At 36.0% G+C, this 18629-nt stretch overlaps 3 protein-coding genes across 6 annotated transcripts; 1 reads left to right on the top strand and 2 right to left on the bottom strand.

The window, feature by feature from the left end:
• Positions 1-5169: 5169 nt before the first annotated feature.
• Positions 5170-7690, bottom strand: LOC131004723 (glutaredoxin-C4). Of its 4 annotated transcripts, none has more exons than XR_009095096.1 (5): positions 7320-7657; positions 6240-6313; positions 5870-5968; positions 5642-5775; positions 5170-5297 (listed from the first exon to the last, which is right to left on the bottom strand). XR_009095096.1 is itself a non-coding variant. In XM_057931477.1 (4 exons), exons 1-4 carry the CDS (start codon positions 7511-7513, stop codon positions 5699-5701), a joined length of 444 nt encoding a protein of 147 aa, XP_057787460.1. In that variant the 5' UTR covers positions 7514-7690; the 3' UTR covers positions 5500-5698. The 4 variants fall into 4 exon arrangements, 2 of the variants coding, with proteins under 2 accessions (XP_057787460.1, XP_057787446.1); XR_009095095.1 differs by lacking the exon at positions 5170-5297 and adding an exon at positions 5500-5561; XM_057931477.1 differs by lacking the exon at positions 5170-5297 and having other exon boundaries at positions 5500-5775; positions 7320-7690.
• A 2894-nt stretch (positions 7691-10584) lies between these two features.
• Positions 10585-12358, top strand: LOC131004487 (RING-H2 finger protein ATL43-like). Its single transcript, XM_057931186.1, has one exon. It carries the CDS (start codon positions 11118-11120, stop codon positions 12273-12275), a length of 1158 nt encoding a protein of 385 aa, XP_057787169.1. The 5' UTR covers positions 10585-11117; the 3' UTR covers positions 12276-12358.
• A 584-nt stretch (positions 12359-12942) lies between these two features.
• LOC131004698 (protein LSD1-like) lies at positions 12943-16551 on the bottom strand. Its single transcript, XM_057931423.1, has 7 exons — positions 16217-16551; positions 15989-16113; positions 14458-14568; positions 13880-13989; positions 13635-13715; positions 13421-13492; positions 12943-13333 (listed from the first exon to the last, which is right to left on the bottom strand). Exons 2-7 carry the CDS (start codon positions 16098-16100, stop codon positions 13292-13294), a joined length of 528 nt encoding a protein of 175 aa, XP_057787406.1. The 5' UTR covers positions 16101-16113; positions 16217-16551; the 3' UTR covers positions 12943-13291.
• Positions 16552-18629: the final 2078 nt, after the last annotated feature.

Genomic DNA, 18629 nt, shown 5'->3' with positions numbered 1-18629 from the left:
GATTTAATAATGCAATAAACAAGTTTGTATCTACGATATAGCTGGTCATGAGCCCTTTTAAGTTTCTCATTGTAATTAAATGGACAATAATGTCTCATGTTCAAGTTGATTACTACCTCCCGTCCCACTTATCTTGATATGTATTTATTTTTGGGTCGTCCTACGAATCTTGATACATTTTTAAATAAAGTAATAATTAGTTCAAAAATATTTCTCACATTCTTTTTCCTACTTAATCACTTTATTACATTCTCTCTCATACTTTTATCACTTTATTACCTTCTCTCTCCTACTGTATCACTTTTTAAACTATATTATTTACACACTTAAAACACTAATCTATAACTCCTTAATTCACGTGCCGATACTAAATGTGTCAAGATTCGTGGGACGGAGGGAAATACAATATATGAACTCAATAAGTTGATAACAATATACGTTAAATAATCACAAATCGAAACTTGTTATTCAAAAAAAAAAAAAAGGTTTTCTAATTTAACTAAACAAATTCGTCTGATATAATTGAACTTGAGTACGCTTTCTTTCGTCTATCTATGCATTTCTTTGTTATCTGTTAATTTTAGTTCGAATATTGTCGGTAATTGATACTCCCTCCGTCCCACGAATCTTGACACATATTTTTTTTGTGGGACGTCCTGCGAATCTTGACACGTTTCTAAGGGTGTGTTTGATATATAAATTGAGATGTTCAAGCTCGGCTCAACTGATGCTCGATAATATCGAATTCGAGCTCGAGCTCGGCTTGTTAGATGTTTGTATATATGATTTTGAGCTCGAATTCATTATAAATTTAGGAAAAAATTCTTAATTAATATGCTCGTGCACTAATTCGATTGAAGGTTTGTGAACAGGCTCACAAACATGTTCGCGAACAATCGAATCTGAACATGTTCGCGAGCTCAATGAGCCAAGTACTATCAGGCTCGAGCTCAACTCGATAAAAATCTTGAGTTTGAAATGAGGCTTGAGCTCGGCTCGTTCACTATCGAATCGAGCTCCGAACGAATTTTTTTCGAGTCGAATCTCGAATAGCTTGCGAGTAGCTCTATTCATTTACAGCCCTAGGCGGGATCACTACCCACACAAAGGTGGGCACACTAATCATATAAAAATGAAAAAATTACATCACAAGTAAGCGAGATTGAACAAAAAATTTCTTATAAATAAGAGTCTTTGAGTGCGTAAACTTTGGCACTTGAATTAAGTCACTTTTTTTTTTTGAGGGAATGAGCTAATCCTCACTGAATGATCATCCATAGATATAAAAGAATTGGATGCCCAATGAAGATATGGTTAGCTCCAAAAATTTCATATAAAATCTTAGTAGTATAATACTATATGGGCATAATTCGGCCGCACACTCCACAATTAGAAATTGAGAGAATAAGTATGCTATGAATTGCGTAATTTGCAGTAGCCTGAGCTAAATAATTAATATATAACGATATTATTCTCAATTTTGGTCCCTCACACCTCAATAAACCAGGCCATCATTTACCATTTTCTCCGTTTGTTTTCTCCATGTCTCAAAGTTTCTGAAGCATATTCTACATAAATGAGTAGGAAGTAATATATAAATTAACAAATTTATATTAGGTCGTGTCCTTAATTAAAACAGCTTAATTTGGCTAATCCACAGCTTCTATGTATGAGCTAGTATATCATTTTGGGTCACAAGGCTAAAATGGATTTTAGTAGATACATCCATAGTTCAAAACGTATTTATATTTTACCTGAAATATAAATTTAAAACCGTCATTTTCGGTCTTCTATTGTGTATTAGGCTCACTCATCACATCCGAGTAATTATTTTCCCGGCGTAATTAAGCCTAAAAATATTAATTGTAATGCAGATTAACATTAATTTGCGTTAGACCGATAATCATTCACGTATAAACAGACATATATATGTTCACGCGTGCGGGAACACACGTGCGTGCCTCACCAATAAAACTAGTAAGCGTTAGGCGCATATTGCCACGTTTGCCCTTTTATACACGACACATCAAACTATCCTGATAATTCCCCCAAACCAATTATGCAGCTAGCTAGGCCTGTCTAAATAGTTATCGGATTTTGGGTATTCAATTAATCGAATCGAAAATTCTGAGTTTGGGTATCCAATAATCGAAAATTTCGGGTAATGAGTTGATTTCGATTATTAATTTTTCAAAATTTTCGGTTATCGATTAACCCGATAACCGATTCGAGTTAACAAATAATCGAAAATTATTTTATTAATTATTTAATATATATCATATATAATATATTTGTAAATTGAAATTGAAATTAGGAATTTAACTTCATCCCTCCGCTACAGAACCCTACTGCTCCTTCCGTCTTCTTCACCCTCCCCTCCGTTCGCCGCCATCCACAGCCCTCCATCTGCCGCCATCCACCGCCCTCCGTCAGTGCGAACTTCATCCGCAAAACAGAACCCTAAGCTCCCTGAATTCCATCCGCCTCCTTCACCCTTTCCGACGTCCGACGCCATCCACTGCCCTCCGTCAGTGCGATTGCCCTAAGCGCGACCTGCCCTAAGGAGAAGAAGGCCGCTCCAGCCTCCCGTCCAGGCCGCTCCGCGTGCCACGCCGCTGAGCCCCGGCAACCGGCAGTCCGACAGGTATTGTTTGAGCTCTATTCATTAACAACCTCTTGCTATATTATGACTGATGAGTGATGATTTAGAAATTAAGCTCTGAATTTCAATCAAATAATTGTTGTGAATCACTTCAATTAGAAATTAACCTCTGATTTCGAATTTGCGTATGAGTTTATGAGTTATGAGTCATTGAATCACAGCCTGTTTCAATGAACTATCATATTTGTTTTGAAATTAACCGGCAACCTTTCGTTTTGATTTGTTTTGAATTGCTATATATTTTGGATTGGGTAAATATCATAAAAACTCCTGAAGTATACTTGCTTTATCAAAAATACCCTGAAACTTTTAAAATGTTCTCTAAACCCTCAAACTATCATGCTTTTGTCAAATATATCCAGCATCTATTTTTCGGTCACCATAAATGTGATGTGGCTCGCCGGATGGCACAATATAATTTATATTCCATTTTTTATAAAATGCAATGGCAAAAACGACGTCGTTTCGTACCATATCATTTAAAAAAATCCACTGTGAAATTTAAAATTCACTCCTATCGTGTTTGAAATTCACGCTAATCACCTATAATTAGGGATAAACACGATAGAATATGGTACGAAACGAAGTCGTTTTTTCCGTGTCATTTTAAAAAAATAGAATATAAATTACATTGTGACATCTGACGAGCCACATCATGTTTCTGGTAATCGAAAAATAGATGCAGGATATATTTGATAAAAACCTGATAGTTTGAGAGTTTAGAGAACATTTCAAAAGTTTCAGGGTATTTTTGATAAAGTGAGTATAGTTCAGGGGTTTTCATGATATTTACCCTTTTGGATTTGTTTCAATGAAATACTTGCTATATCTGTTGGCTCTGGGAATTACTTATGAGTTATGAGTTATGAGCTAGAATTGTATCTTAAATTTTGTTTTTTTTTTGTTTTTTTAAATCGATTCTTAGCTAAAATAAAATTTTGATATATTTAAAGTATAAGAATGTGCTTTAGTTTAGTGGATAAATTATTTTGTGTGTTTTTTGGAGATCAGAGTTCAAATCCTCTAACTAGCAAATTATTTAAATTTTATTTTTTAAATGGGTATTTCGGATACCCAAATAATTCAATTGGTTAATCGAAACGGGTATTGGGTAACCGAACTCCTAAAACGGTTCGTGAACGATTATTGAAATTTGGCAATTTCAAGTTCGGATAACCGAAAATTCGGGTACGGGTAATTGAACCCGAACCGATCGACGGCCCTACAGCTAGCAACTAGCTAGGTAAAACTAATGGAATTAAATATTTAACAAATAATGATTTTCTGGAAAATTACAAATTTGTACAGTATCGAATCTGAATGAAAAGGATTGGCCGCCTCACGCGGCAGCATATGTTCGAAATCATTTTTTTAACGAACAGGACAATATATCTTGATCTTATATACAAGAGTTATATCCACTTAATTTGCAAATGAAATCACTTCACGTTGTAATTTATAAGTAGAAATTTTAAAAACTATTTCATCCTTTGCTAGGATTTACTCATTTTAAATCGTTAAGTTTTCAAAAAGGAGCATAACTTCAATTAAGAAAAAACAATGTACGACTAGAAAATTTGAAAATGTAGTGTAAGTGGTAGAATAGAAAAGAAACAAAATAAATTGAAGCAACAAAAAAAAAAGAAAAAAAAAGAAAAAAAGAAGATTGTTGATTTTAGGGTTAATTGCCCATAAAATATTGAACTTTCGTTCAATTCTAGTTTTGCACACAAGCTTTGAACTGTAGCGTGGAAATTACTAAACTTCAGATTTTATTTGTTTTTGCTACTAATTCAAATTCCGGTCAAATATCAGGCTAATATGACGTGCCAATATTTGACGTGACGTATTTGTTGTTAATTTCTTATTAATAAAAAAAAGAACACAAAGCAAATAACCAAAATTGTCAATAACTTAATATATCAAATCAAATAATAGTATTTTTTTAATTCTCAAGTTTAAATCAATTTTTTTTCTAATTCACTATTACGCAATTGCTTACTCCATAAAATAGAAGTCATTCAAATAGTATAAATATATATAGTTTATAAAAAAAATCTTTAGATAATGAAAATTTAATAAACTTTATTACTTAGCTAAATAATTTTTTTAATATATTAAGTTATTGATAATTAAAATATTTTTTGGCTGACACACCTAAATTCGAAGAATCCCCTTATTATTATTGAATTTATTCAATTAATTAATTCAACGAAAAAAAATACTATTATTTGATTTGATATATTAAATTATTGACAATTTGAGTCATTTACTTTGTGTTCTTTTAATATTGTTAAGAAATTAAATAAAAAATATTATTTTGCCAACCAATTGTCACGCAAGAATAAATACGCCACGTTAAAATTGACACACCATATTATATATTAGCTTGGTATTTGGCCGGAATTTGGATTAGTAGCAAAATCAGATAAAATCAAAAGTTTAGTAATTATCACGCCACAATTCAAAGTTTGTGTGCAAAACCAGAATTGGATGAAAGTTCAATATTTTATGGGCAATTAACATTTGATTTTATTATACAGATATCTACAACTTCAAATCACTTCATTCTTACAATCTCGATTCAACTTCAAATCACTTCATCCTTACAATCTTGATTCTAGATTCTCCAGACCTATATGACCCAGTTTTTTTTTGGAGGGACATATATGACCCAGTTGAGACTTGAGAGAGAGAGAGATTGAAAAATAAAAAACAGAGTAATCTCTAAACTAGGAAAGACCCACAATTGATAATCCAATTTGTCCATTTGGGTTTTGAAGTTTTTGGGTTGAACAATTCTTGTAGATTTGCAGTGCAAAAATAACAGTTAGCAGTAGATCAAAACCTAGTTCACACTGGGTAACTTGGAAGGAACCAATACAACATTTTAACATTCCTACATGAAGTGTAGTATAAACAAATGTCAGGCAAGAGCAGGATAAGTAGCAATAAACTCGTTGCAAACCGAATGTTTACCTGCTAATTCATGTTTTAATAGGGTTTGGCAAAAGTACAAATGGATGGATTGCTGTTTCAAAGTTCTTCCTCATCCACACTACCGATGCCTAGAAGTTTTGCGAGTTCTCCATTTTCGTATGCTTCGACTGTATCTGCAACCAATTCACATGTTCTTTGTTACAGAAGAAGCGGCTGTTAATCTAGCTCCATGAGGAAGAAATTGAACACGGAAGAGAAACAAATTACCATCAGAGCCTCCAAGATGCTTCCCGTTTATAAAAACCTGGGGTACAGTTCGCCTCCCAACAATCTTACTCAAAGCATCTTGAATTTTTCCACCATCATCTGCAAACCAAACCAATAGTCCAAACAAGAATAATCAGATTTACATGTTTTTGACGTAATAAATTCAGATTAATAGTCATTATTTTTTTTTGCTAATCACCGGTGGAGTATAGAATTCATAATGAATTGAAGATGCAATGGGGCGAGTTAGAGAGAAAAGAGTATGGAATAACAAATAATGTGTTGCTATTGGAATTAGTCATAAATTCAATTGTATCATTATTTATATCTAGAGTTGAAATGAAAAATGGAGAGCTTGTGAACAAGAAACCTCTCTCGTCAAGTTCAACAACATATGGCTCCTGCTTCAGCTCCTTGAAGACTGCTTTAGCCCTTCTACAATATCTACATAGCAATGACAAAAATAAAATTAACATAATATTGCTAAGGCTGACAGGAAACAGCTTAAACGGACAAGTTTGAACCACAGATTATTAAGTTAATTCACCTAGTTGCACTCGGATTATTACGTTAGATTAATCTAACTTTGATAAGCGTTAGAGACCAAGGGAATTGAGTTCAGTAGGACCCTAAAACGACACCCTCGAATTTTTCCAAAACACCCATTTCAAACCATAACTCAAAAATATGTAAATGAACACATCATGATTCATACATTCAAACCACTCCATAAAGAAGCTTACGAATTGATATACCAATTGCAGTGACACTCTGATAACTGATCCTAAAAATTCAATAACTGAATAAAAGATTATTACACAGTCAAACACGCACCATGCGGCAAGACAACTGCGTTAGATTCAAAATGACACCTCCCTAATATAAGAAGACATCCTACAAATCTGCTGATCCTATTGAATTAGTCTGAAATACTGAAGTCCAGTTCTTCCATTTATTATACAAGACTCACTTGCAAAGGTTCCACAGTTCATAATTACTAGCTCAGGAATTTCATATGATGGTCTCAGTAAAACAAAAACACTATAAAACTGCTTTCAGTTAGCAATTCCATCCACTACTATATAATTGCAAATTTGCATTGCATACATTAACAGTCAAGTGAAAAAATCCAATGAGAAATTACAGCAAGGAGCATTTAGTGTGTGATCGCAGTTTTTTCTCTTTTATCATATCTATTAGCCAAATCCCTACATTGTATTCACAAGTTAACAACGGGAGCTTAAGCCGATTCCAAATTGAGAAAACCAATCTTCCAATTTATGGAAAACCTAACATCCCAAATATTCGACCTCAGCCTAAGCTGGATATCAAGTAAAAGAAAACCAAATATCCCTAATTTTCGAGTAATAAGAATACCTAATAATTAAAACGAGCTGACAGTAAAAGCGACATAATAATCCAGTAAAAAGAGTGAGGAAAATGGGCGTACGGGCAGTAAGATTTGGAGAAGATAACTATGGAATGAGAGGAAACGGTCTTCTTCACAAAAGCAGTTGATGATTTGGGCTTTGCTTCCACGCTGGTGAAGTATGACGCCGTCAAAATGGAAGCCATTAATGTTATCACCGAGACGTATTGCAGCAGCGATTGTACATTTCCTGATGCTGCAGAAGGCGTCGCCATATTTCTATGCAATCAGAGTTATATCGCCTGACCTACCCAAGATCGGATCTTTACTTATCAGAGCAACGATTAAATTTCTGGATCTTTGCAAAACCCCTTTTCGTTTGATTTTGGGCTCTCTCTCTCCTCTTCCCTCCCCCCTCTTCCCCCCCTTTTTTTTAATAAATTACATAAATTAATACTTCATCCCTCCCATTATAACTAACTCAAAATTTTTCGGCACGAGAATTAAGAAGAATACGTAAGCCGATTAAAAGTTGTAGGACCACTTTTTTAAGGTTAAATTTTTTCAAAACATCTCACTTATAGTGGGACAAGTCAAAGTAAAAAACAGACTATTTTTAATGGGACAAAGAAAATACAAAAATTTTATGATTGCACTACCTTGGACTCGAACGCAAGACCTCATGTTCTCTCTCTCCTTTTCAATTTGCTCTCTTAGTATCCATTTACTTTGATGAAAAATGTGATTCAAAATGAGAGAAAATATATTTTAACTCTTTTTCTATATGTTTATTACTATGATATAAAATTTTTCTTCGAACATGGTGAAATATTTTTTGGACAGATTCTGTTAGCTCATTTATTCAACAATGTTGAATAATACTCTATCCGTCCCATTAGTAGTGTCTCATTTCTTTTGGGCACGAAGATTAAGGAGTGTGTAGAATGTAGATAAAGTGGGTTGGTGAAAATTATTTAAATATTAAGTATAGAGAGAGAGAGGATATTATCATAAACGGAATGTGACACTACTAATGGGACAATCCAAAAAGAAAAGTGGGACACTACTAATGGGACGGAGGGAGTATTATCTTTAAGTAGTGATGTTAAAATATTTTTAAATATTTTTCATATTTTCATCTTTAATAAAATATAAAAAATGAAAAATTGATATTTTTTTCTCATTTTTTCTTATTCATTATTTTTCAATGAAAATTTTATGAAACACACCCTAAAGATTAGTCGGTTTATTTAACTAATTTCAACAGTTTTTTCTGACTAAGTTAAGGGGCAGTGTATTCAATTAAAAATTTGAAAGATTTTGACATATTTTTTGTAATCCGTGGATTAATAAACCTAATTTCAACAGTTTTTTCTACCTAATTTTAAAAGGATGTATTCAATTAAAAATTTAAAAGATTTTGACATACTTTTTTTCTTTTTGTAATTGGTGGATTCTTTTAATAGAATTACATTTCTGAGTGTGCCTTTGGACTGTTTATAAGTAAATAGTAAAACTATATTTCAAGTTCAAAAGCACAAACTAAAATAATTCCAGATAATCATTAACCCGTGACGGTTGTTTAACAAATTTAATTTAATCATATAAAGTATTGAATAAATATACTAGATATTGCGGGTCACTGAATTTGATTCGCGGATGGAATCCTTGTTCCACAATTTAACTCACTCTTAATTTTTTTTATTTTATGTAATTATTTTTTATAAAAATAAAAATATATTACTTATTTCGTCTCAATTTTTAGTATCCATATTTTCTTTATTGACCGTTTCATATATTAATATCAATTTCTATTTTTAGTAAAAGTAAGTAGTAGACCATTTCTCCACTTTAATTAATTATTTTAATACTCACATAAAATGTGAGACCCTTACCCCAATCATAATAATAATAATAAATTATAAATCCTAATTAATGAGTGAATCCTTTTTAATTATTTTAAAATAATACTCCTACTAAAACATAATAAATCAATATTTTAGAAAAAATAATTAAAATTATACTCCAAATTAAGAGTGAAACACGGTAGGTTACATTAAATTGTGGGATAAAGGATCTCACCCAATGAATTTGGAAGAAACAAAACCGAGTAATTTTAAATTGTGGGACAGAAGATGTCACTCGATGAATTTGGATGAAACAAAGCCGAGTAATTTTAAATTCCCCATTAATAATAAATAAGTCGGAAAATCCTACCTCTTATTTTGGGAGTAAGCTAATTACTTCTTTATTTTGTTTTTAATTTATTTTTAGCATTTTCTTTTCAGAATTTTGTAGACTTTCTAGCTCCAAATGTATTATCACTCAAGGCATTTTATAGAGAAAAGGTAATGGTGTATTATTGTGAAGTACAAGCATGGAATAAAAAATTTCTTGCATTCCAATGATTCAATCCAAATGTTTCTATCAATTCGTTCACATGATGTAGATGTACCCTTATAGAGTTAGGACCCATTTGAAGCCCACGCCTCAATTAGAAGTTAATAACAGTGAAGTAACCAATTGCTAAATGCAAAGTTTGGTCCACTGAGGAAAAATGCCAAATATGACCTATTTTTAAGACCCCTCCATTTCCAGTCTTGTGCCATAGTTTGTTTTCAAGATTATTTTGATTTTGATACATCACATCTCTTGCTTGCTACAGACTGCACAAAAATACAATCATTGAAATCTCAGCACAACACCTAGTTGGGCCTCTTAGGGATATAACGCATGGCTAAGAGATGAATATGAGGGCCTTCAAGTCATACATTCCACCAATTTGTCAAAAAATGAGGAGATTTACTCATTTTATCCATAAGAAATATTTGGAGTCTTCAAGTCATAGTAATATTGGAGAACTAACATCGAGGATAAATTCGGTAGTTTCACATCATTTTAGCAAAAAATTACTACTAATATGCACTTATTTGAGGAAAACTCTTTGAAAGAGAGAATAAGATGATACTCCGTTTGCCCCACTTATTTTGATAAAGAAAATTAAGAATAAGGGATTAAGAGTGTAAAGTGAATGTGGATCATTTGTTTAATATGTGTAGAGAAATTAGAGACCACGTACTATATTTGGAAAGTGTCGACAAATTAAAAAGTAAAGTGTGGCAGTATTATAATTGTGAGTAAAATACCCAATTTTTTACGACAAAAAAAAAATGCTTATTTGAAAAAAAGAGAAAAGTATTGGTATAAAAGTAGTATTGGGTAGTGACATAGGTGGTATAGTATGTACTCCCTCCGTCCCAAACGAAATGTCCTACTATTTCTTTTCAGCACGGAGATTAAGAAATGTGTATAAAGTAGATAAAGTGAGTTGGTGGAAATTATTTAAATATTAAGTATAGAGAGAGTGTGTATTACCAAAAAAGGAAATAGGACATTTCGTTTGGGACAGCCCAAAAAGAAAAATAAGACATTTGGTTTGGGACGGAGGGAGTATAAGAGTAGACATGGTAGATCTAGAAAATGAGAATCCAGCGGACAGCATAACAGTGTGAAAGAAAACTAGTAAACACGGGAAAGACCAATCCCACGGTTTAAGCATTCGCAAATATGAATTCCAGCCAAGCCTGTCTCACATGTTTGCCTACTACTACTATATCATCATCATCATCACCATCTCCTCTCCTATGCGTATATATACGTGCCTGTACGGTGGAGAGACATCAAACTACCTGATCCTAAGATTCTCTTTTATACTCATCAAGCTTCTGCCTTTCAGACAAAAACCGCCCCTTTCTATCATTCCAATTCCACTATAACACTCTCCATTCTGCTACATGCTTTTGTCTTTTCTTCTTTGCATTTTCCTTCCCCCCCTTTCTATACAATCCACTATTGCTCTCAACCGACTCACAATCTAACATGCCCATCTTCACTTTTCTCCTTTTCTTCATTCTCTCCAATCATTCTTTACTCACCGCCGCCACTGGGAATGCCACCACTATTGCCAACTCCACCACCGCTCCACCGCCGCCGCTCAGAACCTCCGCGGCGTTCAAGCCCGGAATAGCGGCCGTGGTGGGGATACTCACCACCACTTTCTCAATCACTTTTTTACTGCTTCTTTACGTGAAGCATTGCAAAGGGAGCAGCTACGGTAATGCTTCGAGAGGCTACCCGCCGTCGAGGAGGAACTCCGGGATCAACCGGAAGGTGATCGAGTCGCTGCCGATGTTCCGGTTCTCGTCGCTGCGCGGGCACAAGGACGGCCTCGAGTGCGCCGTCTGCCTGAACAAGTTCGAGGCGGAGGAGGTGCTGCGGCTGCTGCCCAAATGCAAGCACGCCTTCCACGTGGAGTGCGTCGATACCTGGCTTGAGGCGCACTCCACGTGTCCGCTCTGCCGCTACAGGGTGGACCCCGAGGACGTGCTGCTCGTCGACACCAGCGCTCTAGCCACGCCGCGGGCCAGCGGCGCCGCCCCCGCCCCCGCACCGGCCCCGAGGGTGTCGGGGCGGCACTCCTCCGCGGGGGAGCGGGGCACCGCCCTGGAGATCATCGCGGAGAATCCGCGGGACGATCTCCTCCGGGGGCGCGTGTCGCTGGACAGCTGGAACTCCCGCCGGAAAACAGGGGCGGGTTCTGGCGGGAAAATGTTGGACAGGTTGTCAGTGGCGGAAAATCCGGGCAGGAGGGGGAAAGCGGGCAGGAAAGACGGGCAGCTGCCGGTGCAGGGGGACAAGCATCGCCTGGAGCACCGGATCATAATATCGGGGGGCGGGGAGGGGCTGCGGCGGTGGAGCGACGTGCAGGCGGCGGATTTGCTGTACCTGGGATCGGAAATGCTGCTGGGTGGAGAGGAGGGGGAGAGTGGCAGCGGCGTAATAAATGGGAGAAGCGTGTCGGAAATAACAGGGATGAGTAGGTACAGGGGCAATAATGGAGGGAAGGAGGAGAGAGAGAGACAGGAGGAAGGCGTTGTAAACAGGTGGTTGGCCTGGATTTCTCAATCCCAACACCACCACAATCCAGCTGTACAATCTGCCACTTCTGCTGCTGCTTCTTCTCCTATTGTTCTTTAGGCAAAATCATTATTTAATACTCTGTTTTTTTTTCCTTGATTTTTGTTACTGATCTATACAAGGGCTAAACATTCATATCTCCATTCACTGCATTTGCATGCAAACAAACATTATCTATTGCGACATTAAGAGTTAGGTAGCTTGTCATCCATCGCCTCTGTCGATTCCACTGTTTTATAGAGGTACAAATATTAATCTTCCTTCATAATCAAACCAATAATGCACTAGTAAGATACATATGCCTTGGAAGTAATAATGCTCAAAAGACTTCAAAATGTTGTTTTTTAATTATTGTTTATGCGATAAACGTACTTTAATAGTATGTCTGTCAAGACACTCGGCGACACTTTTATTACAAGTATTATTTCGACACATTTTGTAATTTCGATGCACACGCATGTATAGGAATGATGTGGGACGTATTGCAAACATGGAAATTCATAAACAAATCATTGATATTATTGCATAACATATCACTCTTTGAAAGTTGAAAAGCATTTGCTGTTCTATAACTGATTTGAGAGAGAGAGAGAGGACAACATTAGATGAGAAAAGTCGCTGTCAAGCCGGCTGTTGCATTTGGTGCCATGGCTATCATCTGACAATCAGCTGTTCAAATCATTAGCCAGAAAGAAGCAACTAAACATAGCAAGGCTTAAAGGTTACCTTTACGCCAGAGAAGTTTCATATTTTACTCAAATGACAAAACACATAATGAAAATTTTATCCTTTTGATCTCTCCCATCCCATGAGCTCCCACGGCCACAATATATCCACACAAAAGATGAAATAGATTGCTGTCTACATACACACTATATATGCACATATGTTATCTTAATGTACATCACACAAATGACTGATAGTACAGAGGCGCCCAACTGCAAAGCAGCAACGCCACTAACATACAATCCCGCCAAATATGCACACTCCTCAACAATACCCAAAATGCCAACAATTTCAAAGCACTCCCTGGTTAGTGAGATAATTCAGTGGTCCAGCCAAGGTTTCTTGCAGGCTCACTTTTTGTCCGTCGTTATGCCGACAACAACATTGCTTACCTAAACATTTTAAGTTATTCTCAGAATAGTGGTTTTGGTTGGAAGAGTTCAAGGACAATAAAAATAACATAATAATAATGGATTTACCAGTTTCCCGCTCTTGTCAACGGACATAGGATTTTCCACAACGACAGTTTGGCTCTGGGGATTGGGTAATGGCTGCATTGGACCATAATTAGAAAAACCAAGGTGAGAAGGAAAGAAATGAAAGTGAAAACATACTATCATAATTAGTTTTCACTAGTTAAGCCTGCCTAAGCACTCAAGTTCTAGGAAGACATGATCAGATATCAGAACTCACCGATGAACCAGAAGGCATCGGTGCTGGAGAGGCAGGTCCGATTGGCCTATGCATGGGAAGTGGGACCCTAACATTTCCCATCTGCCAGTATGAATCAATGAGATAATAAGGACTGACACTAAGTGGTCCAGCAATAAGACACCCGATGAATGCTTAAATATATGAATAGCTGCATTGGATAAACTAGAACAGGAATGATAGAGGAGCTGACTTCCAATAAATAAATAAACAGCCAATGTACTTACATTGACATTTGTGATATATTGACAAACAGCACATTTGACAGATGGAGCACCATAAGGATACATGAGTGTCGTGTGACAGTTTCCACAGTTGATGTGAGCGATATTAGGTGCTAACCAAAAGACAGCCAAAACCCAAAAAAAATATACTTATAAGAAAATGCTTAATCAAGGTTAAGAAAGAAGTGAAATTAGACTTGGAATGTAATTTTAGCAATATATACACGCAAACACGCACACTCTCCAGATGAATAACCTACAACATAATTCCAAGGGTACACATAATCTTACCAGGATATAACTATATAAGTATTAGAAAACCATAGAAATTTAGTTCTCCCTATTAGAACTGATTAAAGGAGCTCACTTGGAAAAGGTTCCACAGGAATAAAGAAACAAAGAAAATATCATATTTACCATATAATCAATAAATATTTACCATATAATCAATAACTTCATGATCAGCAAGTACATCAAAAAGTAACATACATTCAAAACCAATAACTCCCTGATAGCAAGTACATCAAAGGATACTGACACTACAAACCATGACAGCTATCATTTCTTCATAATTGTATTACCTGGTGCTAGGTTCACTGTGTGACAACAGGAGCATCTCACACTGGTAGCACCCCGAGTATACATCAATAATGTACGGCAGCCTCCACATATCAGTTGGGCCATTTCCATTCCTGAGTATGAGTCAGGTTTTTAGCTTTAGCAAATCCCCCAAACAATATCCAAATTTCAAATCACATCATAGTAAAGTTTATCATGCCCAAGCATCACATTTGCTAAACGGGAATCATGAAACAATCATCGAATCACCAGAATAGTAGCCATATACTGAAATTGAGATTTAAGCATCACAGTATTTCCTAAAAAGAATATGGATATACAAACCAGAAAATGAATCATAGCCTGCTCTTATATTCTAACATCAAACATATGAATTAGTATAATACAATCTACATAGCAAGCAATTGAAGTCTCATATCAGAACACCAATATGAAACTCAGCCTTTCAACATGAGAGCCTAAACAAAATCAAACTGAAAGTGGAAAGTCGAAGCTAGTGCTTGTCACTTGAACTCATGAGTCATGACGCTGAAAAGGAACATGCCACTAAGGCACTTCAGATCAGCAAGAAACCAATCCCACAAAAAAAGAGTAGAAGCCTGATCTGATATTTTACCGAATATCCTAATATGCACGAGGAATATTGTTCCATAATAATCAAAGGCAATTCCATCTTGATCATCGTACTGTCTTTGAGTAAGGCTAACCAAAGTGGTAAAGAAAGAATAATAATTCCAACATAAATGTTTAGATGTTTTCATTTTTATTTGCATGCTAGCCACCTTTTCACTTGAAAGAGCGGAGAACATCTTTAACATGCCAAGTCACCTTTTCCATCATAACTAATGGTGAATTACTCAAATAAGGTTCTTTTCAGTCGTAAGGAAATAGGGGCTGCCATAAGGAAGATATGAATTTCAACCAAATGAAAGAAAAAGATTAAGATCTTCTAAAATGATTTTGTTGTCCTGAGCAACAAAATCATATTCTTCAAGAGCTAACTAGAGACGTTATAAAACATTGGAAGCCCAAAGAAGACCTGGCCATGTTTCATGGCAGAAGCACATGCTCCGTGTAAGTTGGAACGCACACTCACATATCAATCTAAGAGAAAGTAGTTTCTCCATAATAGTTACTAATGACCCTATAGCAAGGCAAGCAACAGGGTTTACTAGACACTCCCAGTTGTAACAACATTTTCCATTTGCACACTGTGACACAAATGAGATTCAAGACCTCTCAATTTTGCCTCCAGAACACACGGAATAAAAAATTACATACACTTGAAATAATAACAACTAATTCTTTCAGATGTTCACCCGTTCAGCAGTTCCCCACAATTCGTAAAATTGAAACAAAGCATTATCGTATAGACTGAAAATATCCAGCCAGTTGAAAATTAGTTCATAATTACTCTGTTCAATTATCACCATCCTTGCCCATTTCTTCAACCCACAACCCCCACCCACCCACCCACACACACATACACACTAAGAACAGAAATGGTACTAGATTGGAAAATCCAGAAATAACCTGAAGGGGGGATGGTGGTGACAGAATTACACAAGGCGCAACACACATTGGTGGCCCCACTCGGGTACATTAGAAGACTCCTGCACCCGCTGCACACTACCTGGCTCTGCATTCCTCTTCTCACACTAGAAATTTGCGACCACATCATCAGAAAAATGTAAAATCAGAAGCTTAAGTACAAGGTCAGAAAAATAAAATCCAAAGAAATCGAAGCTGACCAACACTCACCGGTAATACAATACAGAGCAGAATCAAGTCGACGAATCGAGGCCGATGGATTCACAATTCATCGGCGACGGGTGATTTAGGGCAATTATGGTAGAAATTCGGATAATCCGAAGGGAATCGGAATCCCAATCGGAAGTTTAATTCAAGGAAATGAAGGAGACGGCGAGTGACTTGACATTTTTACTTTTAACTTTTTCTCAATGGTGGTCAGATGGTCCCTTTCATTAATTGCCCGATTTATTAATATTAATATTAGTAAAATATTTTTAGGAGTACAAGAAAATCTTTTTCATACGTATATATATTCTGTAAATAAAAATATAAATGTTGAGGCCAGGTGCTATAGTAATATTTTTACATTTGATGTATTTATAGAAAACATAAAATTTGTTGCCGCGAGAAACAAATTATCCCATTTGCTTTGCAAGGCCCACCCTGATGGGCCTAGTTGTTGAAGAGAATCAAATGCTCCTCTTGAATTTGTAATTCCCATAAATTGAGTGCAGAAATTAAAGCCTCTATCTATATATTCTACTCTATCTTAACATTGTGACATTGTCACACTTGATACTTATATATATCTATGGCAAATCAACTGCTTAGAAACATAAAACCAAAACCAGATTATTATATTTTTATAGAAGATAAAAAATGATTGAGCAGTAAATCATCGAAGCACTGGTCATGTGCATGTTTCTCCCTTCTTCTCTCTCTTGTGTCAAGTCAAGCACCTCAAAAACCTTATTAAAAAATTTGTAAATCACAACCTTATCACCTTGATAATAACATCATTATCTTCTTCCTCCTGTGGCCCCTAATCAGACCAATTTTAGAAGATCTTGGTAACAAGCATGGACTCTGCAATGGGAAAAACTACCATGCGCATGTCTGCATGCATGTGGATTTTGAGTAGTGTTAAGTATTTAATCATTAGTAATTAATTAATCATAATTACATTTACGGTTAATTGAGTTTGATTCGGGCTTATTAATTAATTAATTAATTAAGTGCGTGGGCCAGCACATCATGCGGCTATCGGCACCCTAGCCCATCTCCTCTGTAATTGTTAATTGGATTTGAAGAGAATTTGCTTTGAATAAATTTATATTTATAAGTTTTAGATTAATTCCTTATTAAGAAATCTACCCAAAATTAGTGTATGATTATTGTTTTCCCCTTTAAATAAAATCAAATGTATATATAGAAATCCACACAAAGTTAATAGTTATGTATATTCTCTATATGGTATTTACATGCCATATAAGTAATCCAAGATTTAACCGAATACTAGATACTCCATATATTTATATGAAAATATTTCATGAGTATCGATCGATCACACACACATATATATAAAATGAGAACTCAAATATGGTACCACCAAAACTACTTGCCAATTAATAATACTCAACAATATCTCAATGTAAAAGATGATTTATAAGTTATTAATATCTAAGTTAGCCCAGAATATTTTCATTTTAGGGTTAAGGTGCACATCCACTATCCTTGAACTAAATCCCCCTAGAGTGTTGACCCCCCATTTTTGACCTTGGTGCAAAAACCTTCCCCATATTCCAGAATAAGGGTGCATTTAAATCCATAGTTAACGGCTGTTTGACGTTGTTTCCTTTAATTTTATTTTTTTTTAAAGTGGGTCCCACAGGTGCCGCGGCGGACTCGACACTAGAGATCTCGTGAAGTCGCTGACAGCTCCGGCGAGCATCATGTGTTCTTTCTTGTTGTCTGAAATGATTCCGAAAGCGACATAACGGATACGAGCTGATTCTGCCGAGGATTCTGGCTTTGACACCGCCGTGGAACTTGATGATAGCGGCGTGGCCTGATGGAGATGAGACGCGAACCGGGATCCATCTCACAGTTAACCAGGGAATGATGATTAAGACAGTGATTCCAATAATGAACCAGAATTCTTAGCTTTTTATCAATTTTGAACCTAAATCGTTGCTGTAGGTTTTGATTGAGGGATCATATGAAATGGCGAGAGTAATGAAAGCCCATAGAAAGCCTAGAGCGCTCCAACCGGCGAAGTGGTGGGTCCGCTCGAAGACGTGGTGGAGGTGGCGGACCAGAGGGAAGCCCGCTAGGGAACAGAGGCAGAGAAGGCCGAGAATGGCGGAGGCGACGCCGATGAAGGGGATGGCAAAGTGGGACCCACTTCAAAAAAAATTAAGAAAACGACAGTCAAACAATCGTTATCACTATGGGTTTAAATACACCCTTATTATGGACTATGGGGGAGATTTTTACACTAAGGTTGAGAATGGGGGGTCTAGTTCAGGGGTGAATGTGTACCTTAACCCTTCATTTTATAGTCTAAAAACACAAATTTTTTGAAGTATTTTAATTGCTCTAAATAATTGAGTTGAATCAACATAATTTAGCAAATGTTGTT

This window comes from Salvia miltiorrhiza, chromosome 1 (genome assembly GCF_028751815.1).
Source record: "Salvia miltiorrhiza cultivar Shanhuang (shh) chromosome 1, IMPLAD_Smil_shh, whole genome shotgun sequence".
Taxonomy (NCBI): domain Eukaryota; kingdom Viridiplantae; phylum Streptophyta; class Magnoliopsida; order Lamiales; family Lamiaceae; genus Salvia; species Salvia miltiorrhiza.
Note: the sequence above shows the minus strand (reverse complement) of the source record. Positions and strands in the feature narration are given on the sequence as shown.

What these genes read in the sequence shown, in the direction of transcription:
- LOC131004723 (XM_057931463.1), bottom strand. Translation starts at nt 7,513, where the DNA reads ATGGCGACGCCTTCTGCAGCATCAGGAAATGTACAATCGCTGCTGCAA. An exon ending in TTCTCCAAATCTTACTGCCC is followed by an intron (nt 6,314 to 7,319) that starts GTACGCCCATTT and finishes ATTGCTATGTAG; the next exon opens with ATATTGTAGAAGGGCTAAAG. An exon ending in TGTTGAACTTGACGAGAGAG is followed by an intron (nt 5,969 to 6,239) that starts GTTTCTTGTTCA and finishes TTTGGTTTGCAG; the next exon opens with ATGATGGTGGAAAAATTCAA.
- LOC131004487 (XM_057931186.1), top strand. Translation starts at nt 11,118, where the DNA reads ATGCCCATCTTCACTTTTCTCCTTTTCTTCATTCTCTCCAATCATTCT.
- LOC131004698 (XM_057931423.1), bottom strand. Translation starts at nt 16,100, where the DNA reads ATGCAGAGCCAGGTAGTGTGCAGCGGGTGCAGGAGTCTTCTAATGTAC. An exon ending in AATATATCACAAATGTCAAT is followed by an intron (nt 13,716 to 13,879) that starts GTAAGTACATTG and finishes TCATACTGGCAG; the next exon opens with ATGGGAAATGTTAGGGTCCC. An exon ending in CGATGCCTTCTGGTTCATCG is followed by an intron (nt 13,493 to 13,634) that starts GTGAGTTCTGAT and finishes GGTCCAATGCAG; the next exon opens with CCATTACCCAATCCCCAGAG.